At 46.1% G+C, this 21,268-nt stretch overlaps 1 protein-coding gene across 3 annotated transcripts in view; it reads right to left on the bottom strand.

The window, feature by feature from the left end:
- Positions 1–21,268, bottom strand: part of DPY19L1 (dpy-19 like C-mannosyltransferase 1) — a 123,059-nt gene that overhangs the window by 62,069 nt on the left and 39,722 nt on the right. For all 3 annotated transcript variants that reach the window (XM_074988108.1, XM_074988109.1, XM_074988110.1), the window contains 4 exons: positions 16,240–16,339; positions 12,022–12,099; positions 11,136–11,222; positions 5,077–5,136 (listed from right to left, as the gene is read on the bottom strand). In XM_074988108.1, the coding sequence (XP_074844209.1) occupies positions 5,077–5,136; positions 11,136–11,222; positions 12,022–12,099; positions 16,240–16,339 (325 nt within the window). The remainder of the gene's footprint in view (positions 1–5,076; positions 5,137–11,135; positions 11,223–12,021; positions 12,100–16,239; positions 16,340–21,268) is intronic.

Below are 21,268 nucleotides of genomic sequence, written 5' to 3'. Positions count from 1 at the left end.
GGTGATCTTTTGCCACTGGGAGTGGAATGGTCTGAGGAGATGATGGAACATGAGATGGGAGTGGCATTGAGCGAGGGTATTGATAGTGCAGCCCCCAACATACCCATCAAACTTGTTGCCTTTGGGCCTGACCCGAGGGCATACGGCTTTGTTAAGAACGTCGCCTAGGAGTTCTGTACTGTTGCCGCTATTGATAGCGCCCTTGGCCGTAGCCCCATTGATATTGAGCATGTTGTGGTTGAAAGCGTAGCGTCTTTGCTGAGGGTAAAAGTTTTCCCTCCTGTATGGGGGAGTATAAATGCCCGAGGTTCTAAGTGTAGCTCTTGAGTCCTTACTGGGGTGAGGGACCGAGTCGGTTGAGTCCGCAAACAGCTTTTGTGTATCAAAGGGAAGGTCCACGATCTTCGCCTGTAGGTCCCTCGAGATACCCGACGTCTGGGGCCAGGATTCTCTATGCATGACCACTGCTGTAGCCGTTGAACGTGCCGCCGTGTCTGGCACATCCAGGGCAATCTGGACTCCCGTCCGCGATGCTGCGTAGCCCTCTTGAACCATCGCCTTTAAACACCGGCTTTTTATCTTCCGGAAGTGAATCCATGAGGGGAGTAAGCCCGGAGTAATTATCAAAATTATGGTTTGCTAGGTGTGCCCATAATTTGCCATTCTCAATAGCAGGATAGGAGAGGAATATATCTTCCTGCCAAACAGCTCTAGCTTCTTAGCATCTTTGTCCGATCCCCCGATTTGTACTGAGAAGCCTTTGACCTCTGCTGGGACGACTCGACCACCACCACCAAAGAATTTGGTTGTGGGTGACTGAAGAGGAACTCCATGCCCTTTGCCGGGATGAAGTATTTCTTATCCGCTCTCTTGTTTGTAGGCGGAACAGAGGCCGGAGTCTGCCATATAGTAGTGGCTGACTCCAGAATGGCTTCGTCCAGCAGAATAGCAATTTTGGATGAAGCCAGGGGTCTCAAATTTTTCAGGAGTTTGTGATGTTTCCCCTGCACCTCTGCCGTTTGAATGTCTTGCATGAAAGCCACCCTTCTAAATGGCCCCTGAACCTGTTTAAAGTCATCCGGGGGAGAGACGTACCCGGGGGCCATGGCCTCATCTGGGGAGGATGAGGAGGAACCACTAAGGTAAACCTCCCTTGAACCCTCGGTTCCTGCGGTCGATGATACACTTGCTCGCCGGAGGATCGTGAAGGAAAGTCTCGGGGTTCTAAAATTAACTCCCCTTTAGACAACTGTGTTTCCGTCCTTGATCGGGAGTGCCCATGGGGGTATTGAGCGGCCGGGGCGGTGGGGGGGGAACCTACCCCTGGGTGTAGGCCTGTGGTTTGTCTGTGGCCAGCCTGATAAGGACGACCATGGCAGCACGGGCAAGGGTCTGGGGATGGAGACCTAGACCACTCGCGGGGTGTGTACCCCCGATGTCTGGGAGAGCGAGACCTCCGCGACGACACAGAGGTGAAACTAGCTTGTGATACTACGCCAGGGGATCCAATCCCAGGAATGGTGAAGGTGGCCCAAGCCATGGTGACATTGGTTGGAGGAACGGAGAAGGAGGTTCCCCCCCGCCGCCTCCCCAGATGGGCCAGTGGAGACACAGGCCTTTGGTGTGGCGTGTGTATCACAGGGGGAGGGCTTGGTGCTAACAGCAGCGCAGCCCTGTCCAGAGATGGACTGCGGTGCCGGGTTTTTGATGTTGCCTTGCCCCTCCGCTGCGGGGCCGGCACCGCCCCCTTCTGTGCCAGGGATCTCGGCCCCGCTGTCAGCGCCGCGCTCGGCACCGTCAGCTGCGGTGCCGCGCGGGTATCCCCCTCAGGTGCCTGCAGGCTCCGTGCCTGGCAGCCCTGCACCGCTGGTGCCGCGGGGGTCTGTGCCGCCAGTTCCGGCGCTTGCCTGGCTCACGCTCTAGGTGCCATGCGTGCCGGCTGTTGAATAATCGGAGGCTCAGCCTCTGCCACGTGCGCTGCTGTGCTGCCGCCTGCCTGAGTATGCAGCTGGTGGCTGTGTGCTCCACTCGTCCTGCTCGCTGCAAACGCACGGCAAGGATCGAGCCAGGGAGAGTTTCCTCTGTTTCTGCGCTGAGGGGGTCAGAGAGAAAAGCTGCCCTCCTCTTATGCAACCCAGAGGGCCCTTCTGGGTGAGGCTTCTCCGGCAAGTCCAGCTGGAAAGCCTTATCAACAAGAGCATTTTACGCCTCATCGCTCTGTCCTTCCTGGCCCTTGCTGTGAGCTTAGCACAGTGAGAACACTTCTGGGTAACGTGCGATTCCCCCAGGTGTCGGATGCCTTCGCTATGCCCCACGGAGGCCAGCATAGCTTCACAGCATGACTCCCGCTTTTTAAAACCTGAAGAAGCCATTGCGGTGAGTCCTTTATTGTTAATAGGGTACTTAGCACTTAATCCATGGCTTTCCACCCCAAATAGTGATCACCGGCCTGCGGGGCAGCGGGTGGCCTAAATGGCCTTCACGTCTGCTCTTCTCTTCTCTGCTCCACTCCTCTCTTTTTTTTTTTTTTTTTTTGTTTAATAACCGAAACAACAAATTACACGTGGAAAAAAAACCCACGAAGTAATCTGACTCCGGCCTTAGCCTGAGTGGATTCCGTCTGCAGCCGATGGCAGTTGAGAAGGAACTGGTGGGGACCGGATTGCGCACACGGCCGGGGGCGCGCAGGGGGGAGGCGCGCGCCGGCACATGCGCGATCCAGGAGAAACTGCCGGAAGATTTCCGATCTGCGGCGCCGGGCGAGCCCGACACCTATTGTGGAGCACCCACGGGGACCACTTGAAGAAGAAGAAATAGATTCAGATCCCAGAGAGGAATCAGGTCCTTGACTGGAGGGTAGAACTTGCTCAGGCCCTTCAGGAGCCTCCCTACCACAGTGTTTCTGAAAACTGATTTATCCCCTTCCCTCATCACCACCATGCTTAGGACCCAGAGGTCTGACGTACGGTGGGCCCAGGCATGGTAGAAGCAGGACAAGTGGCTGCCAAAAGGGAAAGGATTTAGCTCGGGAACTGATGCTCTACCCTCAGGTGCACCCTCAAAATCCGAGGCTAGAACCCAGGAGTTGCTTAGGGCCTCCCTGACTCTGGCCTTGGCCCCAGATGGAGTGAGGCTGGAGCCATCAGTGATTACAGACTCTGCACTGGACAAGTCCTGAGTGGGCTGACCAGAATAGGCGTGGCCTGTGGACTAAAAGGATACTATCTGGGGTGGAGGGATATGGCTCCCCAGAGAGTTGAGTCACCTTGACCAGGTTGGTGAACTCCTGATGGCAGTCAGCAGGGAGAAGTTCCCAGAGGCCACGACATGGCTCACTCCCACAACCGGGGCCTGCTCCTGTGTGGATTTAAGACAGAGTGCTGCCTCCATGAGTAGAAGCTTCAAGCAAGTCTTTCGCCTTAATGTGAGGCCAAAATTTCCTGCAAATAGTGCACTTATCTGTTTGATGGTCCTCACTGAGGCACTTGAAGCAGGAAGAATGAGGATCACCCTTGGGCATGGGCTTCTCAGAGTCCTCCCATGCCTTAAAAGGCTCAGACTGTGGCATGCCCAAGTCAGGGAAACTGGGGCTGCTTCTACACTCTCACTCTCTCATCGGAGGTGCCATGGTAATGAGGCACTTTGCAGCAGGCTAATGAGACGCTAACGTGCATATTCAGAGCCTCATTACCATATGGCATATTAGCATATTAGCATAATGGCAGCCATACGAATTTCAAAGCGCAGACTTCAAATTGCAGATTGACAGTGAAAATGTGGGCAGCTTTGAAATAAGCACCCCACTTCGACATTCCCTCACTCTGATCTAGTTCTGAATATGCACATTAGCGCATCATAAGCCTGCTTCAAATTGCCTCATTACAATGCCACCTCCAACGGGGGAGAGAGTGTAGAAGCAACCTGGAAGAAGGAACTGAGAGGACAGGTCAGCACTATCTTATACACAATGGCCGTGTCTACACCAGCTCAAAATTTCAAAATGGCCATGCAAATGGCCATTTCGAAGTTTACTAATGAAGTGCTGAAATACATATTCAGCGCCTCATTAGCATGCCGGCAACTGTGGCACTTCGAAATTGCCGTGGCTTGCTGCTGCACAGCTTGTCCAGATGGGGCTCCTTTTCAAAAGGACCCCGGCAACTTCGAAATCCCCTTATTCCTAACAGCAGATAGGAATAAGGGGATTTCGAAGTTACCAGGTCCTTTGCCAGGGTCCTTTCGAAAAGGAGACACGTCTGGACGAGCCGCAGCAACTTCAAACTGCCGCGGCTGCCGGCATGCTAATGAGGCACTGAATATGTATTTCAGCACTTCATTAGTAAACTTCAAAATGGCCATTTGCATGGCCATTTTGAAGTTCTGGGCTAGTGTAGACATAGCCTATATCTCAAAAGTGCTACACCGGGGGCTCCATTACCAACCTCATGAGTAATGCAAGGAAAAAATTCTCTGTTGATTGTACATGTTGCGCACATACCCACTGGAATGCACATGAGCAATCACTCAAAGAAGAATGCTGTATTCCTTCCAGAATTTTACTGGGTTGATTTTGTTTTGCAACACTGGGGAGATAAAATATTTAATCATACTTTTCCACTGGTATTTTCTCTATGATGGCGAACTTGTACCACTATCATATTTTTTCAGTCTTCTGGAAAAGTTTGCTGTTCATACGTTTCTCAATTTAAATTCACATTGGTAATCTCACCCTAAAATTCTAAAGCAAGAGTTTATACAATTTGCTTTGAAAATCAGATATTGGACTATTTTGCAATTTCCTTCCCTAGTTCTGTCTTGGGGATTAATTTTGTGTAAGTGGTTCAATTTTTATGATTTTGTAAATATTGTAACTAAGACAAAATTCCTGTATTTTTAACTAAACTCGCAGTGTGAAAGCTTTCAGTTCAATTTTGTCAAATTACTTAGAAAATTTATTCCTTTTTGTATCAGTTTTCCTTGTGGGATATTAATCAATTTTGAAAAAGTGATATTCAAAATATTACTTGAAACGATCAATTCTTTTCTGTCAAATTGTATTGAAATATCAATCCTTACCCATAAACTAACTTCTCTTCTAGTCATTTTCAGCAATTTTGGACTCAATTCAAGAATACCCTAAAATAATAATTAAAAATTAATGCATTTTACAGTATATCCAATCATATTCCAGTAACACAAGAAAAAACAATTTTTCCTAGAGAAACTGACATGCCACTACATGAAATAAAAAGTATTTCAAACCCACGTAGCCTACCACGAGTGAATATCGTTCAATAAATCACTTATTGTGATTTAATGATGACCAGACTAAAGCACTGATACTCCTGTTATCCCAGATTCTGTACACTGAATTAGAACCACTCTTGCTTTCTTGAAAATAAATCAAAGGCAATATAACCACAGAAAGCTGACTATTTTCACCAGCAAGAAGAAACTTCAAAATGAAATAACTAATTTTAGCATAAAATATGCACACAAAGATAGAATGACACAAAAACATTACTAAATGCATAATCAGTAAGGGTGTGTCTACACTTGCATTCCTCTTTCGAAAGAGGTATGCAAATGAGGTACAATTTTGTATATTCCACATCTCATTTGCATATTCTAATTTCGAGAGCGCTTCTTTCGAAAGAAGAAAGCCAGTGTAGATGTCGCTCTTTCAAAAGTAAACCCATCTTTGAAAGAATCCTTCTTCCCTTTATTTAACGGAAGAAGGATTCTTACAAAGATGGGGTTTAGTGTCAAAAGAGCAGTGTCTACACTGGCTTTCTTCTTTCGAAAGAAGCTCTTCCAAAATTAGAATATGCAAATGGAGTGCTGCATATGCAAATTTATACCTCACTTGCATTCCTCTTTTGAAAGAGGAAAGCAAGTGTAGACAAACCCTAAGTTTCCCTGAACTTTATTCTAAGTTACAAATTTATTACTAATGTGGCATGTCACAGACTGCAGCTGACAGGTGCCTGAGAGAGGGGGAACATTTTGGGTGCCAGAGGAACACCTTTTGGTTCCCCTTGTAAATTCACAGAGGGTGCAGTCCTGCAGGCTGGATAGGCAGCTGGGGCTCATCAGGAGCCAGCCAGCAACTGGCTATAATTAGAACACCTGTGACCAGTTAAGGCCTTCAGGATTTCTATAAAAGGCTTTCCCTGGGCTGCAGGATGGGAGGGAAGAGGTGCTGAGAGAGAAGGAGGCTGGAGGTGGAACCAAACAGAACAGAACAGAGCCCAGCCAGGTACCCCAGCAACATGGTACATGGGAGAAACACCCCAAAGGGTAGTGTTGGGTGAAGAGGCCCAGGGAAAGGTCGCTGCCGTGGGGCAGGGGCAAAAAAGCCCCAGCAGCTTCCTCCTTCCCTTGAGTCCCTGGGTTGGAATACAGGGCAGTGGGCAGGACTTGACTCCCCCCACCACTTCCCCTGGAGGGCGGACCAAATGGGGCACAGCCCGAGCAGCTCAAGGCTGGCAGAGAGGGACCCACTCCACCCGAAATTAACACTGGCCTGTGATGAAAGTGGCTTGGTAAAGGGAGACCCTTGCCTTCAGAAAGTCTCACGAAAATGGAAGGGGACTTTGTGAGTCTCTGAGGCACACAAGGAGATGTCTGGAAGTGCAGAACCCTTAAGGGGCAGTTGAGGGGTCCATTACACTGGTGTCACAGGTGGGATATCTGCGCAGTGGCCAAACAAAAAACATAAAACCAAAAAAAAACAAAAAGAGGGGGGAAAAAAAAAGGAGACACACTTGGGTGTGGGTTTGAGGATTGTCCTGTTCCTGTCACCTCCTTTAGTTAACTGTGGTGTTGGGAGTTAGAATAAACCCCAGTATGGAAGACTTGGTTAAGGGACTAGTGCTAGCCGCAACAGCCCATACAGAGGCCACCCAGGTGCAGCAACAGACTAACAAGCTTCTAATGGACCACGCCACCTCAGACTGCACCATTCCAGGAGATGCAGTCGATCGAATGCAGGAGTTGGCAACCCCGACCTCCCATGGTTAAGGGGGACAGAGCCCTGAGGGCTGCAGGTTTCCTCCCCAACATGGCGCCAAGTGATGATGTGGAGGCCTACCTCCTGACCTTCGAGAGGACTTCACAGCATGAGGCCTGGCCAGAAGCCCAATGGGCCAGCATCCTTGCCCCTTTTCTCTGCAGGGAGACCCAGGGAGCCTATTATGATTTGCCTGAGGAACACATGGATGCTTACCCGCCGGCTCAAAGAGGAGATCCTGGCCTGCCTGGAGGTGACTACGGCAATAAGGACCCGGAGGTTCCATGCCTGGAAGTATCAGGAGGGAAGACCCCCATGAGCCCAGCTGTTCCACCTTGCCCAGAAGTGGCTGTGCCCCGATACCCATAATACAGAAGACATGCTGGAGGTCCTCATCGTAGGCCAGCACATGTGTAAGCTCCCACTGGACCTTTGTGAATGGGTGGGTCAGCACGACCTCACCACATATGAGACTGTTGCACTAGCAGAGCGACGGCTAACAGCGCAAGAGTTAAATGGCCCTCTTAAGGGGAGCCTGTATGCCCCCAAAAGGGGGCTGCCAACCCTTGCCTCACACGGTCGGGTGCATAGGGAGTTAGGGAGGCCCAGTAGGGAGGCGGGGGGGACTGGAGGTCCTGAGGGTCACACCCTGGAGGGGACAAGCCCAGGAAGATGAACCATGAGTTTAGGTCCTCCGTGCCCTGAGACCAAAATCAGTGCTATGGGTGTGGGGAGCTGGGCCATCTAGCAGCCCAGTGTCCCAATCAGGAGGAGACCATGCAATGCAACCTTGGGGCCTGGGGTGACCCATTGCATCTTGCTTAGCCTGGTGAGGGTTGTGGTTACTTCACACAACTATACCCAACCAGGATGGGTAGAGGGGGTAGAGACATTGGCCCTAGAAGACTCTGGGAGCACAGTTACCCTAGTCTCAAGAAAACTAGTAACGTCTAGCCAAATGATACCAACAAAATGCACTGCTCTCACCTGCATCCATAGGACGGTCAACTATTACCCCAACTTGAATGTGCAGGTGGAAATCCAAGGGATTAACGTCAGGGTGCAAGTGCAGGTAGTCCCTCACCTCATTGGAAGGGACTTCGCAGGGTCTGGTCAGCTCCATCCCCCTGAGCAGCCAGAACAAGGGGATGCCCACCACCAGTGGAGAGTAGATGTCGAAGGACAAATGGCCCCAAGATTTTCTGAAATATCCCAACAAAAAGCAGTAAAGTAGCACTTTAAAGACTAGCAAAATAATTTATTAGGTGAGCTTTCATGGGACAGACCCACTTCTTCAGACCATAGCCATACCAGAACAGACTCAATATTTTGCTCGTCTTTAAAGTGCTACTTTACTGCTTTTTGTTTTGACAGTGTATAGACTAGCACGGCTGCCTCTCTGTTACTATGAAATGTCCCAGGATTTGTTCTCTAGACCTGGGAAAGGTAGGAAGTCAAAGACGCAGAAGCGGGCAGCCAAGGCTTTGGGCACCCAGATCTTTATGCAGGCCCAGAAAGTCACCTGTGTCACTAGAGGCCCCAGAGGCCCCCAAGGTGAGGGAGGGGACCTCCCGGGAGAGGAGGATCCTGCGCTTGTCTGAGAGGGAGGATCCAGAGGCGGCAGGACAGGAGGAGGCCAGAGCCAACCTCAGTCCCACAGGGTTTAACTCGGGGCCACAGGGATTGCCTTCATGGTTCGAATAGGCCATCCCAGGGAGACTGACTTTTGGGTGAGATCAAGAGGAGGACCCCCAGTACGAAACTGCCAGCAAGGAGGTGGCTGAGGTCAATGGGGTACCTGTGGAAGGCAAAGTCCAGGGTCAGGCCCCTACTTCATCCTCAAGAGGGATTTACTGTACCACATTGTACGCCTGCAGGGGGAGGAGGTACATCAGCTGTTGGTGCTGCAGAAACACCAACGGGCTATTTTGGACTTGGCCCATAACTATCTTTTCGGAAAACACCTGCGGGTGGAAAAGACCCAGGCTTGGATTCTGAAATGATTCTATTGGCCGCGGGTATATGAAGATGTCCACTGGTGTTGTACTTCATGCCTGGAGTGCCAATTACATAGCCCACGTCCCCACCTATGGGCCCCCCTAGTGCCATTACCGATTATTGAAGTGCCATTTGAATGAGTGGCCATGGACCTAGTGGGCCCATTGGAAAAGACAACCTGAGGCACCAGTATACAGTGGTAATATTGGACTATGCCACATGATACCCTGGGGCAGTCCCACTTTGGAATACAGCCCTACAAAGTATAGCCAAGGCATTGGTGGAGATATTTGCCCAGGTGGGCCTCCCAAAAGAAATCGTGACTGATCAAGGCACACCATTTATGTCCCAATTAATGAAAGACCTATGTGCCCTGTTCCATGCACAGACTCCGCAGACCTTGGTCTACCACCCTCAGACTGATGGCCCCGTAGAGAGGTTCAATCATACCCTGAAATCTATGATTAGGAAGGTTGTGAGCAGGGATGGAAAAGACTGGGACCTGCTATTGCCTTATCTCATGTTCACCATTCGGGAGGTGCCCCAGTCATCCACTGCATTTTCCCGTGACTTGCTATACGGTCGCCACCCTCGAGGCATCTTGGATGTAGCCAAAGAAGTCTGGGAGGAAGAGGCAAGTGGGGTAAGGAATATTGGGGATTATGTGATACAGATGAGAGAGTGAATAGCCCAGGTCACTTCCATTGTGAGGAGGCACCTGGAGGAGGCTCAAGAGTCCCAGCAGGCCTGTCCTAATCACAAGGCCAAGGTCCAGCAGTTTCATCCCAGGGATCACGTTATGGTCCTTGTCCCCACCATGGAAAGCAAGCTGATGGTCCAACAGCAGGGCCCCTACGAGGTCATCAAGCCTGTTGGGGAGGTAAACTATAAGATCCGCCAACCTGGGCAACATAAACAAGAGCAGATCTACCATATCAATCTCTTGAAGCCCTGGCAAGACAGAGAAACCTGCATGGTTGCCCCGGAGGAGGAGTCAGACACTCCAGCTTAACCCTCGCAGGCCCTGAATTAACACTGGCCCAGAGGAAAGAGGCCTTTGATATGATCATCCAGAACCAGGATGTATTTTTGAAAAAACCCAGCCGTACGACTGAAGCTACCCATCAAATCATTAACCAGCCCCAGAGCTTGAGTAACGATGAGGCCTTACCGGGGCCCAGCACAAAAGAGAGAAGAAATAAGAGCTCAAATGCACAAGACGTTGAAAATGTGCATCACTGAAGAGTCACAAAGCCAGTGGTGCAGCCCAGTAGTATTGGTCCAAAAACCTGATGGCACCACATGCTTTTGCAATGAATTCCAGCTCTTATGGCAGGACCAAGTACCATGTAGACCATCCCTGCTAGACATTTATCTAACCTGTTCTTAAATATCTCCAGAGATGGAGATTCCAGAACCTCCCTAGGCAATGTATTCCAGTGTTTTACCAGCCCAACAGTAAAGAAGCTTTTTCTAGTTTTCAAACCTAAACCTCCCTTGCGGCAATTTAAGCCCATTGCTTCTTGTTCTACCCTCAGAGGCCAAGAAGAACAAGTTGTCTCCCTCCTCCTTATGACACCCTTTTAGATACCTGAAAACTGCTATCACGTCCCCCCTCAATCTTCTTTTTTCCAAGCTAAACAAGCCCATTTTTTTCCAGACTTTCTTTGTAGGTCACATTCTCTAGACCTCTGATCATTCTTGTTGCTCTTTTGTGGACCCTCTCCAATTTCTCCACATCTTTCTTGTAATGCAGTGCCCAGAACTGGACACAATACTGCAACTGAGGCCTAACCAGCGCAGAGTAGAGCAGAGCAGAAGAATGACTTTTTGTGTCTTGTTCACAACACTCCTGTTAATACATCCCAGAACTATGTTTGTTTTTTTTGCATCCGTGTTCAGTTTCTCTCATGTCACAGCTTTGACGTGTCAAAATTTTATGGTCCTCATTATCCTTTCACCATTGCCCAAACATATCCCAAGACTAACCTTATTAATCTCATGGAAGTATCATCCTTTCCAACTATTTAGAGAAGTTGCACTTCACCATTTAACATACCAATTCACAGATAATAGTGCAGAGATATATTCCTAAGAACCTCAAATGAATTCTTCCAAAACTTACCCAGATAACTGCTAAAGAGGCAGCATAATATGATGTCAACAACATTGAGTTCCCAAACATCAAAAGGAAACACAGTGCAAGAGATGCCTGGAAAGAAGAAGAAGAAAAAAAACAGAACACTGAGTATCTAAACATCAAGTAATTCTCTTAAATACAATACATATTATAAATAAAATATTTGATTAACTTAATCTTGCAGGGAATTTACTTATATACTTGGAATCATCATGAAATGGTCTTTGGTCACGGAAAGGAATGACGGACCACCACCTAGTTCCATATTTATCTCAAAATAAAACCAGTTCAATTTTTGCTAAGGAATGCCCTATTTTAAAATATTTTCACATTTATATTGAAGTTATGTACCAGAACATTTTTCAGCTGTCATGTGCTTATGTCTACCTGGCCTGTTGCAAGCAACAGCCTTGAACTGGTAATCATATTGTAGCAGAAGTGAACTTAATTATTTTCATTACAGAAAAAATAAGTCAATGCACTGTTAATTATTTAGGATATTAAAACATTTGTCTAAAGTCATAAAAACAATTTATGTACCAGCAAGACATTTGGAAAATAGCCACCTCTACGATGGACGAAAATGTTAATCCACCAAATCTGACAGCATTATTTTACAATCAGTTTATTTTACTTTTTCCTTAATACAAAATTAGCAAAGGCAACTAATACTCAGTGTTCTATTTAAAACAGACATTTTTTCCACATTTTGAAACCTACATATGGAAAGGATTCTATTCCTTTTTTCCTTCACTCTGTCTTACAGTCAACTCCTTCTACTCACTATACAACAAATCAAAATATCTAAAACAAGTTTCTCTTGACACTATAATTAGTTTGACTAGACTCATTTTTTAAAAAGGCTTATTACCATATGTGCATAAAGTATCTTCTGTAATTTGTGCGACTCAATGTAACCCACAACGTACACAGCAAATAATGAGGCTATCTGGAATTAAAAAGAGGGGATGGTCAACTAACTGATAATTATACATTCATGCAGCATAAATACATTATTTAATAATAACTCACAGGCATCTGAAAAAGGTGTGCATTTCAGTGGAATGAATGAATACAACCAATGAACATAAAAGGTTAGGTGTGAAGTTTATGGGGCTTCTAGGAACCAAGCTCAGCCTTCCAAAGTTACAGAGTACTACCTTAACCAGGAGGTAACCTCTGTTGTTTCTGCTTTACTTTTCTGGACAAGTGAAGGTCAGATTATTAAACTTTTTAAAAATAAACATTTTTCTGTATTTTACATTATTGGTGGCCTCCACTGTTCCCTCCAATTTTTTTCCACGCACAGGTGGAATAAATTTTGTTACTTGCACCAAGGCATGAGCAGATGTGTACCACCAATAGAAACATATGCTGCCAGCTGTGGACACTCTGCTAATCGACTGAGCAGTACCTGAATCTTTCCTGGGAAGCTGCCCAGACACTCAGCTTTCATGAAACACTGGTAGCCTCCCACAACTAAGGCTACATCTACACGAGGCAAAGTAAGTCAATCACAGACAAGCAATTCTAGCTATGGCAATCGTGTAGCTATAATCAACATATCTGTGCTTGGCTAACTTCAATGTCTCTACTGGGGAACGTCCATAGAAGAGGTTCTCCTGTCAACATCCTTTACTCCTTGCATCAGGGGTTGACTGTGACCGTGGAGAGTTGATTTTTGTGCGTCCATAGTAGACGCATGAAATCAAACCCTGGAAGATCAACCCTGAGCAGGTCGATCTTCTGGGGGTAATGTAGACGTAGCCTTAACTTATATAAGTATGTCAGACCCATCCTCCCCTGCCCCAACTGTTTTGTGCAAAAATCAACTTCTGATACTTCAACACACAGCAGCCTGAAGATGATGGGGGAAAGAGAAGAAGAGACATTCCTGTATGCCAGGCACCTAGGGCTGACAAGGAGGAGAGAGAGAGAAGAGCATCACTGGTCCTCCAAAGCACAAGAAAAGGGGAGAACATGGAAATACTTGTGGGGGATTCTCTTATCCAGTTATTCATTCATTTCACAGTTTTTAATTTAAGACCTATGGGTGTTTTGCACCATACCTCAGGATATCAGCTGATCAGGGATGTATAAATACTTTTTTCTAAATCTCTCATTCTGCACTCCAGCTTCTTCAGGATGATATTTAAAGCTGAAGACTTCTGCTCCCAAAAGGAAAAATTAGCTAAGAATCCAGAATGTGTTTTAAAAGTCACACCCAGTTTAAAAAAAACCCTTACATGGGTTAGTAGTTAATTCACCATGTCCCCCTATCTATTAATTTTGAAGAATGAGGTCAGTAATTGCAGCAAACCCTTGAATCAGGTAATCAGACTGCTTGTGGTCAGAAGCTACACATAAAAAGTGGGAAAGCTAGATGTGATGATGGATACTTCATGTTGCGAAACTTAAGCCCTTCCTTTTCCTTAGAGATAAGTGCTTATCTACCTACTATTGACTGAAAAATTCCTAAAAGCCATGATTACAGAACTATTTTTATTTGTTCTAATTAGCACTCCTTGGCTTATATTTTTCACCAATTCAAAGTACATAAAGATGAGTAGGTGCTGTCCCAAGGTATATAACACACGTTTATGTACTCGTAAGAGAATTCTGTGCCACTGCATATATGCAAAATTCATTCTCCCTGCAGATTTCTTTGCTTCCCAGCAGAAAATGATGTGGAAGCAAAGGAGAGTTGCAAGAGCAATCACCTGTGCCCAAGGCAGCTGGCAGAGAATTATATCCCTATGGCGAGTGGGTAGGATGTCCACAACCATAATTTAGGAGGGGCATGGTTCCCTCAGAGGCAAGGCATGGGGGGACATGCCATGTGACATGCCACTGCCCTCCCCATCCCCATTTTTGTGATCACAAAGCTATCCAGGTGAAGAAGGGTTCTGCTATGGCTAGATGACTCTGCAGTACAGTGCCATCTCCTGAACCCTAGTGCTGGTCATGCTCCCATTCTGCATACTGGAAACCATTCTGTTTTCCATGTAACAGTGAGTGGGGCAACAGAAATGGACGGGCGGGGCTTTGAAGAATCAGTGGAGAAGGAAGAGGAATGGAATGAGAGGAGAGGGATAATGGCAGTGGACTGTGGGTAGAATAAGGGAGAGGGCAAGAAGATAGAGGAGTTAGGGGAACTCAGCATGTACCATTTGCTCAGCAGCAGTCAGGGCTCCCCCCTTTAAGCAGCTTGTCACACCCCCACCCCAATAAGCCCCACTCCTCCTGAACCTGGACCATCTCAATGATCCCATCCCCTCAACCCTCACTCCAACAAGCTCCATTCTTCCAGCACCAGTGTTCCCTGTAACTTATGTGCCTGTGCAGCCATTCAAGAGAGATTCAAATGTCTATCAGGGGATTAGCAGAGCGCCCACACCTAGGCTTGTTTCTACTGGTGGTGCACATTCATTCACACCTTGGTGCACAAACGTATTCTGCATATGTGCAGAAAAGATTAGACGGAACAAGGTTCAGCACCCATACCACCATCTGCCCTCGCTGCTCCCTAATCACCCCTGCCAAGCTCCATCCCACCACACCCAGACCATCCCTGCTGAATCCCTACCACATTCACCTGGATCTCCTGAATCCAAAGCCCCCAAACAAGCTTCTATGCATACAGATTCCCCATAGAGCTGTCCATATCCAGATTGCCCCACAAAGAATCCTCTCACTTAACACCTGGATCCCCCCAAAAAGTAAGCTGCTCCACATTTGAACCATGATGGAACACTTGGCACGGAGGGGCAGGACCTTGAGTCATTTCTGGGACAGACCAACCCCTTGCACAGCATCAGGGTCATGTGCACCCTCACCATTAAGTCCCTAGGGCCAAAGATAATCTTCAATTCTGTGCAGCCAGTGGCCTGTACACCCCACTGCCATGTTGGAGCCTCCACCTTTATTTATTGACAAACATTTGCAGAATTTTAAAATAAAATATTTTTAATTTTTGGTACAGCATTCCCTCAGGGGTATTTAAATCAGATGAGCTCTTTGCTGCTCTCAGTCACCACTATACCTGTATCAAATGCCACTGGTATACCCGTAAAATTCATAATACAAAATTACATGTTAAAAACCTTCAAGACATTTTAACACAGTACCTTATTTGTATTATCACTTTGGTTCATTAAAATAAAAATTCCATTTTAATAAGTTGCTTGTATTGAGATATTTTTATTTTTACTTTTTAGATTTCAAACAATTTGGGGAGTGAAATTAACATTAATTTTTTCTAATTGACACTTTCTGGCTGTAATAAGGGTTTTTTTTTTCCTGTTTGTTTTTGTTTTTTCAATATACACATATCCAGGACTAAATGGCTAATGTTGTAAGTTTCCATGCCTGCAAAATTTTTGTTACTGAAATATTTTATTTAGCATCATAATAATATTTATTTTCATATATGGTTTGGCAAAACTATATATAAGCTATTTATGTTTCTCCAGAGGCAGAGAAATTTGGGAGGAGCTAAAAAGGGTCAGTCCAATGCTCTAATAAGGACAGCAAATCTGGTACACTTTCAATCATCTTAGTGAGAGAGCCCCAAAGTTAAGACTGTGGGACAAGAAAGGAGCAATTATGAAGTAAAGCTGGAAATGTTAGGAAAGCAGCAAATGTGGAAGTGCAATATTAACTAGGGAAGAGAGAGACATTTGGCTGCTGAATTCTGGACTGTTTAAAGAATAGATGTTAAAAATGAACATACATAAACATTATAGATATTTAAAATGAACATAACACCAAATTTTGGTTACTGTGGCGGATAATTAAAATGGTAGTGAAAAATATACGAGAAGCCCTATGAATTCACTTGAATCTAACTAAGCAGCCAACTGAATGTAACAAAGCAGTGTCAATTTACCTAAACAAGAGTCTATTTGAATCTGAGTTTTGCAATGAGCCATACACTTGTCTAAACATTCTGTATATAGAGCACCACTATAAAGCCTGCACTAATTATTCTGAAGAGATGTACACACTGTGCTATCATCCTGCGTACAGGAACAGAGGTGGGTTTAATATATCCATGAATATTAACGTGATATTTTATAAAGTGTCTTACTTGTGTCAGCAGGACAAACTGAGCAAACTGCCAGGGAAGCATGAAAAAGATATTAGAAACACACAGTGCAATCAAGCTTCCTCTATTAATATTCGGAGTCCTTAGGAAAAAAGAAATAGAACATATACCATTAAGTTAAACTATAATAGACCTTTACCTGTCATCCAAAAGAGCAGCTGAGAATAATACCCACAAAATTAAAAATTGTCTTGTAACTGGACTCACAATATAAAATTGATTTCTGTTAACAGTGCACTTTACGTATATTTGGTATTAATATCCATGAGACTATAAGAATGAAAATAATTCTGACCTTTTTAATTTCATAGCCCACCTTCAGAAATAAAAGTAGAAGTTGAAGTAAATAAAAATGTGCTGAGTGGCCCCACTGAACAAGAGACAATGAACATTCATCTCAAAAAGAATAATATTAATTCAGAATTCCTTTCAGTCTTTAAGTGCTCTAACACCTCAGATTTCACTATAGATACCCATCCTGCCTCATTCTGATTGACAATATGACAGGCAGAATGATGCACTGAAGTGACAGACAAATATTGTATGCAATACTGCTAGTATAATGTTATAAACACAGGGGATATCAGCAGTGTTTGCCAACAAGAGTTTAGACTTTCACATGTTCATATATCATTTAAATTTCTAGAGCTCTGCGTGCGAACAAAAATTGATATCTGCATCCATACCTGCAAAAATGATCCATGAATACCCACATCCCCAGATGCAGGTATCTGCAGATATACAGTGGATATCCGCAAATTTGCAAGGCTCTATTAATCTTCACTTGTCTAATTTCCTAGGGCAGAGTGAAAATATGGCAAGTATTTGGGATAACATAGGGCTCTATCTTCAAAGTTCGCTGCCATTTCACAAAGGCATATCTATGGGAAGAGTAGAAACTTTCCTGCCAATTTGTAACAGTTGAGAAAACTAAGGCAGTCATCTATGAGGTTCAAGAATGGACAATCTGTTTCACAAATGAAGAAGGAAACTGCTTCAGTAGTTTATAATGCTAAAAAGAGAAGGCCCATCTCATTCAGATTAAACTGTTCCATCTACCAGAAGATAGGAAATAAACTTAGCTACAGCCAGACTATGTTATTGGTGTCTAATGTCACATTAATCTTTAATTCCATCTACTAGGACTATGGTTATAGCTACTTGTGTGAACTGACCCACAGGACCATAAAAATGACCATCCTTCCTTGGACATTTTTGAGACTCATGGATTGCTCCCTATTTTCCCAAAATAGCTTCAAATTAGCAGGAACATTGCCTACTCCCTTCCCAATAGATATGCTCCATTGTGATGCCAGTGACCCCTTTTGGCAGATCCCTGTAGCCTCTGAACAGCTGCCATGCTTCCACTCCACAAGTAGAAAATTTAGGATAAAATTATATACAGAGGTGGTAGATAGGGCAATAAATATATCTAGCTGAAGAATTCTAATACTCTCAGCTGAATTTGCACTGACCCAGGGTGTCTTCTGATGCCATTTTTGGATTATCTCAGTGATCAAACATGTATTTCATAATAAAAAAACCTATGAAGTTTCAAAATAGCCCTACTGTATTTTTGTATTAGTGACAAAGATAACCGATTAAATACTATCTCACTTCTTAGCTCATCATCAGCTATAGAGAGATGCTAAAAGAAAAGACGCTATCATCACCCACCACCACCACTACTCACTAAATGGGAAAACACTTCGAGCTGGGGGAGAGTTTCCCTTTGTGATGGGAGAAACATGACACCAAAGTAAGAATCCTCTGGTCCTTTAAGGAAAAAAATTGGTTACATACCCGTTCACTAACTGCTGTTCTTCAAGATGTCCATTCCACTTTAGATGCATTCAAACCTGTGCAGTGGAGCGAACAAACTTTTTTCATAGCAGTACCCATTGTGGCAGCCCATGTGAACTCCACGTTTGTGCTGCTTGCTGAGATATAGGGGCAGGCCCACCCTGACCGCCTCTTAGTTTCTTCACAATGGTAGCCCATATGTGTAATGACTGATGTATGAGGAAAGGAATGCAGCTGGTGGAATGGACATGCACAGCATCTCAAAGAACAATGGTTCTTCACCAGGTATCTGTGCATGTAACTTTGCTTAAAGTGATTACATATCTCCATTCCACTTTAGGTAACTCATAAGCAGTTCTTAATAGAAGAGAGAAGTGTACCCAAACAAGAACAGGAACACTACCTTCCTAAACTTAGCATAGTCTCTAGGGCATGGCTTCCCAAACTGGGGGGGGGGGGGAGTGCAGAAATTCCAGCAGGGGTGCAAGGCAACCTGTCCCCCGCCATCGTTGCCCCCACCTGAAGAAAGAGCAGGCTTTTGCTTCCGACTCTCAGCCCCTGCCATTTTATGTGGATGACCCAGCAAAGCTGCTACAAAAAGCAGGCAGCCGGCAAAGACCCACGTGGAGCTAGCTGCCCCTTGCAAAGGTGAGAGAAAGCGGGTTGTGGGGAGGGGGAGGAGGAGGAGGAGGAGGAGGAAGGGTTATATGGGGGGCTGGGGTGCCTGGCTCATGTGACGGGGATGAGGTAAGAGCCAGCGACTGGTGGTGCCTGGTTTTGGGGGAGGGGCTTGAGCAGCCAGACGGCTTGTGAGACATAGGGCTTGGGCAGCTGACTCCAGCATTGCTGGGCTCAAGTGGCTTGGGCTGGCGGCTGTCCTCTGTAACGCAGGGCTTGGGCAGCTGCTGGGTGGGTGGCTGGCCCATGCAGTGCGGGGCTTGGGCTGGCAGGTGGGTGGGTGGCTGGCCCCAAAAGGGTGGGGCTCAGGTGGCTCGGGGCTTGTGGGTGAGCAGCTGGCCCTGGTGGTGCGGGGCTTCAGTGGGTGGGCTCAGACAGCTGGCCCACAGCTGAGGCAGGTGGCTGACCCTGGCAGTGTGGGTCTCAGGTGGCTGGCAGATGAGCAGCTGGCCACAGCAGCATGTGGCTCGGGCAGCTGGCCCCAGCAGTGTGTGCCTCAGGCAGGCAGCTCAGGCAGCTGGAGCGAACGACTGCCTCCAGCAGCGCAGGGCTCAGGTGGCTGGCTGCAGCTCTGGCAGTGCAGGTCTCAGGCAGGCAGGTGGCTAGCATGGGCAGTTCTGGCTGCTGGCACAGGGCTTAGGCAGCTGGTGAGCTGGGGCTGCACCAGGCACCCACAAAGGGCCAAGAAAAACTATTTGTGCTTATGTTTAAATTTTTATATAAAGTTTGTGTGTTTATTTTAAGTTATGAATTGAACTTGTTTTTAAAAGTAGCTCAGTGTTTTGAGCATTGGACTGCTAAACCCAGGGTTGTGAGTCCAGTCCTTGAGGGGACCATTTAGGGATCTGGAACAAAGAGGAAAAAAAAGGGGGGTGGAGGATGGTGCTTGGCCCTGCCAAAAGGTCAGTGGACTGGACTTGATGACCTCCTGAGGTCCCTTCCAAGTCTATGAGATGTTCATCTCCATATTATTATTAAAAAGTGGGGGTTGGATAGTGGTAAAGAGGTGGGTGGGTGTAAGGGTTTCTCAAAAATCAGAAGGGGGGATGCCACCGAAAAGTTTGGGAACCACTGCTTTAGAGCATTGAGAGACACTATAAACAACAAGTATCAGAAGGGTAGCTAAGTTAGACTGTGTTCTCAAAAACAGAAGAAGTCCTGTGGCACCTTATGGACTAACAGATATTTTGCAGCATAAGCTTCGTGGGCAAAGACCCACTTCATCAGATGCATGAGTGGGGTGTTTCAGAGGAGGGTTTAAATATAGGCTTAAGAAAAGGAGAGAGTCTTGCTCAAGGGGGAGGGCCAGAGTTGACAAGGTCTGTTCAGTCACGGAAGATGTGGCCCATTATCAGCAGTTAATATGGAGTTGTGAACATCAAGAGAGGAGAAGTCAGGTCAATTCAGTCAGGGAGGATGTGGGTGTTTGGTGCCTCTGCTGCATCACAAGTGTTGCACCCAACAGTCAGGCCTTACAAGAAACAGATCCACATGAGATGGCATTCTGGCTCTGACATACCACGAGTTCAAGAAACCCATGAACATGGTGTACACGTCCACCTTAAGGCCGCATTTGATTCAGTTGACCAAACTGTGCTACAGAAGACCTTAAAGGTGTAGTTGTCCCAACACTTTGCTGGATGTGATTAATGAGTTGCACAGCGGAATTAATGCTGATGTATGTCTGGTGAATTGGATGTTGGTACCTTTTAAATCAGCATGTGGTGTCATATAGGGCTGTGTCTTGGCCCCCTGCACTCTTGTCAGGAAACAGATGTCAAAATAAAGCCCCCTTTGGACTTGAGAATAAGAAAATATTGGGAGTAAAATCCTTTCCCTCACATTATTGAGGCGGCGTTTTCTTTATGGCCCCCAACAGCACCAGAGTCCGTACTTCCTAAATTGGAATAAACTTTTAAGAGCAGTCTGTGTAGAAGGTCAGGGAAACGGACAGGAGAAAGAGACAGAATTGATATTCATAAGAGATATATGAATTGGAGGCTATATCCCAGTTCCAGTATCCTTTGAATATCTGATTAAATGTTAGTCCGAGCATTTAGGAAGTAGTAAAACCTGTTGCCAAAGACAAAAGGTCTCTGGAAGAGGTTTGCTGTCCTGATCCAAACAATCAAAAAGACTGTGTGGAAGTTTAAAGTTGTCTCCAGGTTGCAGCAGTAGAAGGAGGTATAGGAGGTGGTTTCTTCTCTTCAGACCTACAATGCCTTCTTAAACTGTTGGGCTGTCTCATTTGGTAGTATGGATGAGTCTCCTGGACCAGAGACCAACACTACTTTATTTTTAAAGCAGGGGTATAAGTGCCCATTAATGTAAGGGTTGTCTTAGAATCTTAGGGCTTGTCTACACTAGCCCTCTCCTTTGAAAGGGGCATGTAAACAAGCCTGAGCAGAGAATAGCAATGAAGTGTTGTGATGCATGTGCAGCACCTCATTAGGCTAATTCTCACCGCAGGAACTTCGAAGTTGCAAACTTGAAAGCACCAGCAAGCCATGTACCCGCAGGCACTTTGAAA

Source organism: Carettochelys insculpta, chromosome 2 (genome assembly GCF_033958435.1).
Source record: "Carettochelys insculpta isolate YL-2023 chromosome 2, ASM3395843v1, whole genome shotgun sequence".
NCBI classification, from domain to species: Eukaryota; Metazoa; Chordata; order Testudines; family Carettochelyidae; genus Carettochelys; species Carettochelys insculpta.
Note: the sequence above shows the minus strand (reverse complement) of the source record. Positions and strands in the feature narration are given on the sequence as shown.